Source organism: Etheostoma spectabile, chromosome 14 (assembly GCF_008692095.1).
Source record: "Etheostoma spectabile isolate EspeVRDwgs_2016 chromosome 14, UIUC_Espe_1.0, whole genome shotgun sequence".
Taxonomy (NCBI): Eukaryota; Metazoa; Chordata; class Actinopteri; order Perciformes; family Percidae; genus Etheostoma; species Etheostoma spectabile.
The window spans coordinates 15,985,717-15,995,749 of record NC_045746.1 but is presented as its reverse complement, the minus strand read 5'-3'; the positions used below and the strand labels follow the sequence as shown (position 1 = coordinate 15,995,749).

The 10,033-nt window shown below is 38.9% G+C and overlaps 1 protein-coding gene across 1 annotated transcript in view; it reads right to left on the bottom strand.

Annotated features, from left to right (window-relative positions):
- Window positions 1–7,591, bottom strand: part of med30 (mediator complex subunit 30) — a 42,780-nt gene extending 35,189 nt beyond the window's left edge. Inside the window, exons 1-3 of the mRNA XM_032534803.1 lie at window positions 7,480–7,591; window positions 4,292–4,599; window positions 1,554–1,712 (exon numbers count right to left, since the gene is read on the bottom strand). Of these exons, the coding sequence (XP_032390694.1) occupies window positions 1,554–1,712; window positions 4,292–4,510 (378 nt within the window). The 5' untranslated portion in view covers window positions 4,511–4,599; window positions 7,480–7,591. The remainder of the gene's footprint in view (window positions 1–1,553; window positions 1,713–4,291; window positions 4,600–7,479) is intronic.
- Window positions 7,592–10,033: the final 2,442 nt, after the last annotated feature.

Sequence of the window (10,033 nt, the reverse complement as noted above, 5' to 3'; positions counted from 1 at the left end):
AAAGATGCTTTATTGGGTTGAGATCTGGTGACTGTGGGGGCCATTTTAGTACAGTGAAGAATGTTCATGTTCAAGAAACCAAATTGAAATAATCTGAGCTTTGTGACATAGTGCATTATCCTGCTGGAAGTGGACATCGGAGGATGGGTACATGGTGGCCATAAAAGGATGGACATGGTCAGAAACAATGCTCAGGTGGGCCGTGGCATTTAAACAATGCCCAATTGGCACTAAGGGGCCTAAAGTGTGCCAAGAAAACATCCCCCACAACATTACACCACCACCACCAGCCTGCACAGTGGTAACAAGGCATGATGGATCCATGTTCTCATTCTGTTCACGCCAAATTCTGACTCTACCATCTGAATGTCTCAACAGAAATCGAGACTCATCAGACCAGGCAACATTTTTCCAGTCTTCAACTGTCCAATTTTGGTGAGCTCTTGCAAATTGTAGCCTCTTTTTCCTATTTGTAGTGGAGATGAGTGGTACCCGGTGGGGTCTTCTGCTGCAGCCCATCCGCCTCAAGGTTGTGCGTGTTGTGGCTTCACAAATGCTTTGCTGCATACCTCAGGTGTAACGAGTGGTTATTTCAGTCAAAGTTGCTCCTCTATCAGCTTGAATCAGTTGGCCCATTCTCCTATGACCTTTAGCATCAACAAGGCATTTTTCACCCACAGGACTGCCTCATACTGGATGTTTTTCCCTTTTCACACCATTCTTTGTAAATCCTAGATATGTTGTGCGTGAAAATCCCAGTAATGAGCAGATTGTGAAATACTCAGACCGCCCGTCTGGCACCGACAACCATGCCACGCTCAAAATTGCTTAAATCACCTTTCTTTCCCATTCTGACATCAGTTTGGAGTTCAGGAGATTGTCTTGACCAGGACCACACCCCTAAAGGCATTGAAGCAACTGCCATGTGAGTGTTGATTAGATAATTGCATTATGGGAAATTGAACAGGTGTTTCTAATATTTCTAATAATAATCCTTTAGGTGAGTGTAATACCCACACACACACACACACACACACACACACACACACACACCACACACACCACACACAACACACACCACACACACACACACACACCACCCACACACACACACACACACACACACACACACACACACACACACACACACACTATTTGCAATATATATATTATGTATATACTGTATACATAATGATGTATATGTTCATTTGCAGTTAGAGCGGGGAAGTGAGATCCGATCACAAGAGGTCACTCAGGACGCATTTGGAGACACATTCTACTACCAGGTGGAAACACACGTACCTACAGCTGTCCATTTGTCATCACTTAGATCACATTTAAATACAAAGTGGAAATGGGGCTTATGAGAACTACAAGTGACAGTGAGCATGTTTATTTGACTCTTAACTGTTAGTAAGACGTCATAGTGTGCAAAATCTTGGCTGTAATTATTACCTGTATTCACACTGGCCCAAATCGCACACACATACATAAACACTTACATTTTAATCACATTAGAAAATTAGGTCAAATCTTGTGTCACTACTGCTCACCTCTGGAGGTATGAGGTCCATCCCGGCGCAGTTTTCATTGCATTTGTCATAGACGAGGCGCAGCTTGCGGAACAGCACAGAAAGCATTCTTAGGTGCTCCTGGAGTTTTCCCAGCCTGTCCTGGTGGGTGTTGGGGTGGTAAGTGACTCCATTAGGCAGCTGAGAAACACCACAGAGGGAACGTTTTGTTAAGTAAAGTATAATACTAAAATTTTGCTAGTGCTAATAAAAAGAAACCATAGATCCCCACTGACTGCAAAAAGCACTACAACCCCTATGTTGTTTCCTAACTGGTAATAGTTCATTGGAAGCCTTCTGCTAATGCACACAGTACAGGCACTTTCATTTGAATGAACTGATAGTTTCCTTTCTACTTACTGTAAGAATGTCAGCAACCCAGCTGTAGATAAACCTTAAAAATGTATTGTTTGTGTTCATGCAACAATATGGTAACTGGTCCTGATAATATAATACAATCACAGTTTAAAATTTAAAAACACAAACACAAAGAAATCTGCTGGTGTACTTTGAATGTTTTCACTCACTCTCATACTGAGATCTGGCATCACTGGCTTTTAACCACAATGGATGTTAAAGAGTGACAATACATGTTTTTACTGAGAAAATCGACAAGCCTCTGGGGCAGCACTGTCTGATTATAAACATCCTACATAACATGAAACAAGCATGCCTTCGGGGCAAGCAAAGTGAAGAGAGAGACACAAACAGTGGGGAGAGAGAGAGAGAGAGAGAGACAGACAGACAGACAGAGGGAGAAAAATGCAGGGAAGTTTTTTTATGACTATAAAGACAGTGTGTGATAATAAATAAATAAAAAGTCACAAGAATACTGTTTGTACTGTGGCTGAGTCGTGTTTGTTTGGCCCGTCACTCAATTAATGCGTTTATATGCAGTTTGAAAACCCAATTATATTCAAGTAAAGGCAATACCGTGGTTTCTCAAACACAATGTTAACACGTTACCCGGCTAAAATCTGACTTCTCATACCCCGGTCAACAGACCTAGATATCTCCTTTAGCAACCGGGGTATATGAGCCTGTATACACCTTAACCGGTGTAAACTTGGGTTATGCGTGTGTGCATGCTCTATAAATTATAAGTGCCCCTGCCCACTCCAATGCAGTGTTTTTTTGACCTGTGAATGGAGGAGAGCAGTTGGAAGCAAAGGCACCAAAAACCACAGCAATAAGATGAGCTTCAAACCTTTAAACCCAATGAGGACTTTGCCATGGCACGTACACTCAACAAGATCCATTTCTGAAATGTACAGCACTGAAAAGTGGTTCATGTTCATCCCGCCTTCCAAGTTGTTGATTTTATACGAAGTTTAACCTGAAGGAAAAGCCATGTGACGTCACACATGCTCTGTCCATTAATATATACAGTCTATAGTTGTACTTTGGCAGAGCGCCACCTACTGTAACAGAAGTAAAGTTACTCCCATCATTCTTTCTATTCTTCCATGCTCATGTATACAAGAACTGGCATAACAACTTTTCTTTATCCCTTGATCAATTTACGGTATACAACACAAATAAGAGACATATTTGTGCTGTCTCTTATGACTCATAAGACTGTACAATGATAATATGTCAGACAACATACTGTGTGTGATGCAGTCACGACTTCTTCAGCTAGTGTTGGATTTCCTATCATTAACACTTTGATAACAAATGTCATATAACATAAGTGTTTGAAGTGTGGAAATATGCATTATTCATCCCAAAAACTTTGATTTCAACCATCTGTCCACACTATGTAGCTGCTTAGTCCCTATTCATTAGCCTCTCCTCACAAATTCAACCACAGCTTGGACTCCTCATTCCAAAGAGAAACTTTTGCTCTAAGAACTTTGGTGTTTTTTGTGACAGTGGCCATGCTTTTACCAATTCATTAAACATAATTAGACCTGCTTTTGTATCCTTACACTGGAATCCGTTCTTTACCTGCCTTAATGCACAAGCATGCTCAAGCAATTTGTAACTGAGCTTGAGTAGAATTCTGCATGCTTCTGACTAACGTTTCTCCTATACTTCTCACATTTTAAACTTCTTTGCAGCACTTGTTGCAAATTTCTTTTACAATCCATATAAAAAGGTCTTAAATTGAACAAAGTGTCCTTACATGATCCCCAGATTACATGAATTTTAAACTTTCTAATGTCTTATTGATCCACTGGTGAAAACTTTGAGCTAATCCTGAGTTTATCAATCAATGGTTATTCAAGCTTTTGGTTGACTGTACTGGGGTCTTGGCTTTGGACCAGCTTTCCATTTAGTAATCAATCCGCTTGCACTGACTTGTTTTTAAATCCTGCGTCCAAGTTAGAGATTATTATTAAAGAATTGTCCTCTTTAATGACAGCTGTTTCTTTAATTTGCATAATAGTCCTGTGTCATGTTACTATCAGACATCTCATTACCATTAAAGTAAATTATTTTAAATATATTTTAATGTTGTTTATCTTTTGGCTCTTTATGATCATATTCTGCTGCTCTCTCTTTGTATAGATCTGTTTAATTATATTGTGTCTTCATATTGCATTTTTCACCCATTTCATGCTATTGTTCTTATGGCATTAAGTGTCTTGTAAGGGCATTTGGGCTTTGGGAAATGCAATTTTTTTTTTTGAAAAGGCATAAAGAGAGGCAAACAGAAGACTGAAGGGGGAGTGTAACCGTATTTGACAGGCGTGTGGGCAGACAGTGTGACAAACCTGCATGTTCCTAAGGAGCTGAAAGATCTCCATGGTCCTGAAGACAATGTCTTGGACCGTCTCCTGGCCGATGCGACAGAGTGAGGCTGTGTTGACATCCCGTGCTGCCTGGGCCTGCTGCTGCTGCTGTTGTTGTTGTTGCTGCTGCTGCTGCTGCTGCTGCTGCTGCGGGGGCGGAGGCTGCCCGCCAAAAGGCGACACCAGCGGAGGAGTTGTCATGGAGACAGCAAGTAAAGATGCTGGAGGAGGTCTAGGTCCTAGGTGAGATTACCTGTTGGGCTATTTCACACCAGCACACCCTTACATGCCTACATAAAGTGTTTTACAGGAGTAGGAGAGGAAAATGTTGATGAGGGGGGAGAAAGTAGGAGAAGTTAAGTCACAAAAGTCACTGTGTTTCTTCTGAGACGAGAAAACAATAGTCACCATAATGTACAGTATAAGGATACTGGCATAACATTTAGCTTGTATCATCAGTTAAGTTCAAGTTATTCATTTAATGTCATGTGCACAATTGCAGAAGAACAGTCATTTACTGATCTCAGGCTTCTGCTAACAATGCATACCAATATAAAAAGAAAGTAAAATTCTGAATCCAAGACATAAAATAGTGCAGAATTTAAATATAGTGATACAATATAACCCGGTATTATTATTATATATAATAATATATTTAAAAAACAGGTGTACAGTAGTTAATCAACAATAGTATGAATATAGTAAATGTATATGCGTAATGAGAATTAGTAAATATACACACACATATATATATATATATATATATATAGTAAAGGCCAAAAATTTGAACACACCTTCTCATTCAATGTGTTTCCTTTATTTTTATGACTAATTGCATTGTGAAATAACTGAAAATATATCTTATATTCTAGTTTCTTTAAAGTAGCCCCCATTTGCTCTGATTACTGCTTTGCACCCTCTTGGCATTCTCTTGATGAGCTTCAAGAGGTAGTCCCCTGAAATAGTTTCCCAACAGTCTTGAAGGAGTTCCCAGAGATGCTCAGCACTTGTTGGCCCTTTTGCCTTCACTCTGCGGTCCAGCTCTCCCCAAACCATCTCAATTGGGTTCAGGTGCGGTGACTGTGGAGGCGCAGCACTCCATCACTCTCCTTCTTGGTCAAATAGCCCTTACACAGCCTGGAGGTGTGTTTGGGGTCATTGTCCTGTTGAAAAATAAATGATGTTCCAACTAAACGCAAACCGGATGGAATGTCGCATGTCACTGCAGGATGCTGTGGTGGCCGTGCTGGTTCAGTATGCCTTCAATTTTGAATAAATCCCCAACAGTGTCACCAGCAAAGCACCCCGACACCATCAAACCTCCTCCTCCATGCTTCACGGTGGGAACCAGGCATGTAGAATCCATCCGGTCACCTTTTCTCCGTCGCACAAAGACACGGCGGTTGGAACCAAAGATCTCAAACTTGGACTCATCAGACCAAAGCACAGATTCCCACTGGTCTAATGTCCATTCCTTGTGTTTCTTGGCCCAAACAACTCTTTATTTTTTACATAGCTGATTGGTTCTTGCCATAATAAGAATTCTAACAGTTGTCCAATAGGGCCATCAGCTGTGTATCAACCTGACTTCTGCACAACACAACGGATGGTCCCAACTCCATTAATAAGGGAAGAAATTCCACTAATTGACCCTGACAAGGCACACCTGTGAAGTTAAAACCATTTCAGGTGACTACCTCATGAAGCTCATTGAGAAAATACCAAGGGTTTGCAGCGCTATCAAAAAAGCAAAAGGTTGCTACTTTGAAGAAACTACAATATAAGACATGTTTTCAGTTATTTCAAACGTTTTTGCTAAGTACATATTTCCACACGTTCGATGTTTTCATTTATAGTTTTGATGCCTTCAGTGATAATCTACATTGTAAATAGTCATGAAAATACAGGAAATGCATTGAATGAGAAAGTGTGTTCAAACTTTGAAGTTGAAGTTTCTGAACCCATGTTAAAGTTGACTAAAAAGAGAAATCATCGTCTTTTGGAAATTGATCTTAATGCCTTAATTAAAAAAAGTAGGAAAAATCCAACCTTTGAGGACACCACTTTATAATAAGTGACTGAATAATGTTATCGTAAAGAATTAAAGTTCTAGCTTAAAACACTGGGGGCATATGTATTCAGACCCCTATATTAAATTCCCATAGAGGCAGGCAGATTTTTATTTTTAAAGGCCAGTTATTTAATGGATCCTGGATACTATGCATCCTGTTAAAGTTCCCTTGGCCTTTGGAATTAAAATAGCCCCCCATCATCACATACCCTTCACCATACCAAGATATTGGCTTGATGTTATTTCAGTTAGCCCAATAGCTGGTTTGATTTACAGTGAGAGACGATTGTATGGAAAGTATCTCACACCAATCTCTAGGTATGGTGAAGGATATGTGATGATGTGGGGCTATTTGAATTCCAAAGAACAAGGGAACTTCAATCAAATTAAGGCATTAAACTCACTTTCCAAAAGATTATTTTTTCCCCTCTTTTTAGTCAACTTAAGCATGGGTTCATAAACTTATGAGCACTACTGTAGATATCAGAATCAGAAATACTTTATTGATCCCCGAAGAGAAATTCTGTGTTACAGTTGTAAGAGTATATAAATATCAGAGTAGAAATATATATAAAGAAATATAAGGAGTGTAGATATGACGTTAAGTCAGCCACAGTGGTATGAATAACAATGTGCAACACTCACATATACACTCAAGACATAAAGTGACGTTCCAGCTCTCTAAAAGCTTCACAGCTGTCACAAATTAACTAAAACAAAACGCGGTCTAACTTAGCTAGCTAAACAGAATCAAAACTGACAGTCTCTGAGCTAACGTTATAGGCTATAGCCTTTAATATAAGTTGTATACCAGGGTTTTAGAAACAGTTAAACGTAGCTTTAAACCAGTACAAGTCGGTTAGATGCTGTCCTGGGCTTTTAAATGCCACACCCAACAATATTTGGCCGTGTTAATTAGCTAACAAAGTGGAGTGGTTGACGCCAAAGCTAAGGGGACAGTCACACCACACACGACACTTCAGCTTTTTCTTGGTTCATTATTTATGTGTCGATTGATTATTCCGGCACGACGTTAACTCAACACCGCAGTGCGTGTTCATATTCATTTAATAACACATTAGACAACGTGTAATGTTACCTGTGTGGCGATAATTTATCTGTTTTGTTGACATGTCAAGTTGCCTGCTCTGCTCCTAGGATTTTCGGCTACCGCAACTATCGCGAGAATTCGGCTTGACACCGCGACTGATCATTGTAAATGATGAAGGAGATGTGCAACTTGAAAATGCCCTTTTTCAATTTAATGTTATTTTAATGGAAGGAAATATGATATAGACGGATTGTGATGTCATAATTATTTACATTATAATAAAAACATATTTCTTGATATGTCCCCTCACCCCCCATCCCTCCTAATGGTTTGAAAGAATTAATGACAATATTACGGTAAAGCAAGGTGCACTAAAATATGTTCAGGCTACTTAGGGTAACAGCGCCATATACTGGTCTACTCTTATATAACAGCAAAGTAACACGTCTGACTTCATCACCCCTCAGGCTAATTTACGCCACATGGTTACTTCTCATGGTTCATTGTAACTTTTTAAGTAAGCATGATTCAAATTCATCCCATAAATGAATATGTTGTCTGATTTATGTTCAATAAAATCCTTCAATGCATCCATTCATCCCTTTATTTGGCACACCTACACTGTACAGCTGTGCTTGGATTACTTTGTGAGCCATCAGAATTCAAATTAATTTGAAACACAATACACTAGACATGCAGCTTTCTCAGAATGTGCGCTGCCATGCAGCAGAATTACAGCTCTGATTTACAGAGACTGGAAATAAGAGCTTTTGAGAAAAAGAAAGGCTTTGCCTTCAGGCTTGAGTGGGGCTGAAAAAGTAGATTATGATGCCTATTACTTGATTTACATTATTTAAATTTGTGATTTCAATTTCCTTTTATCTAAAACACATTGTGTGTAAAAATAACCTACAGTTGTTCCTTTTCACGTAGTCTCTTTCTTAAAAAAACTAATCTTCAACATGCAAAACTGATGTGAAAAGCAAGTTCACTTGACTGCCCACAACTTCTTAATTGCAGGAGTAGTGCTGGTTAGCTTGCCAGGATGAGTGAGCGTTACTCTTACAATCCCCATCTGCCATACAGCCAGACCAACTGAGGCATGCCATGTGGAAATGAGTTTCTCCATAATCGTCCAGCCTGTCTACTTGGTGTGTTTAATTGGGACGATAGATAGTGATGGTGAGTGGGTGGAGGCAGGTAGGGAGATGAATATGCGTTGCTGAATTATACATTTGACATTATAAGAAAGAATTTAAACAATAATATCATATCAATAGAAAAGGTTGGAAAATGCAAATATGTGTGACATTTATTATCACTGTGGATCAACGTGAATAGAGACACAATGTAGTGATCATATCAAGACAACTGATGCAAAACGTATAGATTTTTAGCATTTATGTAATTGAACCTCATTGAGACAAAAACTTTCTTGTACATTCAAAAATTCCTTCATTCATCACAAGGCAATGAATCTGATTACCTCTGTAAGTTTCGTGAAGTCTCCTGTACATCATGTGCTGTTGCATGTTATTGAGGCCTCTTGCATAAAAAAAACATCATGCAACAGAGATTACCTTGAAACTTAACCACTGCGTCATCTCATCAATGCTGTAGGTGCTTGAACCTTGAGCTTGACAGGGTGAGACAGCAAGAGTCAGACAGACAGAGAGAAAGAGGATGAAGTGGTAGTGAAGGGAAGAGAAGCAGAGAGGAAAACACACATAAAAAGAGCTGGAGCGGAAGCAAAAGGTAACAAAAAGCAAAAAACAAAATAAATGTACTTAAGTTCAAGGTAGAGCTTTCAACTCTAATACAGTGCTGGATGGTTTAATGAATAATACTGCATCATATGTACAGTACATTGGTGGTTATATGTGCTGTATATACTACTTGATGGACTGGTGCAGCCAAAAGAAAGTCCATGAAGGGTGGAATAATATGCAACATTATTAAGGGAGAATTAAAGACTTACATTTTGTGTTTAACACAAAATTAAAATGTATTAAATGAAAATACCAGATGTGGAGAAAATAGTTTGGGGAAAATAAAATGAAAACTTTATGTACAGTCTATGGTGGTGATTAGAAGAAGTCTGGATGTATGATATTATAAAATGTGTCTTAAATAAATTGTTTACACTGTAAATGTTTAATTTATATAACTATCGTATAAATTGATCACATGTTGATTGTAAAATTTTAATTTTTAAAATGAACTCCAGTTGTCAGATAAATGTAATGAAGTAAAAAGTATAATATTTACTCCTGAAATGTGGTGGAGTAGAAGTGTAAAGTACATGAAATGGAAGCACCTCAAATTTATATATTAAAGAACTTAAGTAAATGTACTTTATTATTTTGACCACTGGCTAAATTCAGATAATTTAAAAATAAAAAGACCGGCCAGCTGTGTCAGTTGTTATTAATGATGCCCTTGGCCGTGCTACTGCTCAGGATACCCAGAGCTCCAACTGCTGGAAACAACCGGAGAGAAGAGGGACAAACTCTAACGAGCCGTGAACACTTCAGGGTCACGTAAACTAACGTGTCAGAGGGCCCTGGTACCAAAAATGGCTGCACAGGTAGATTAAAAAAAA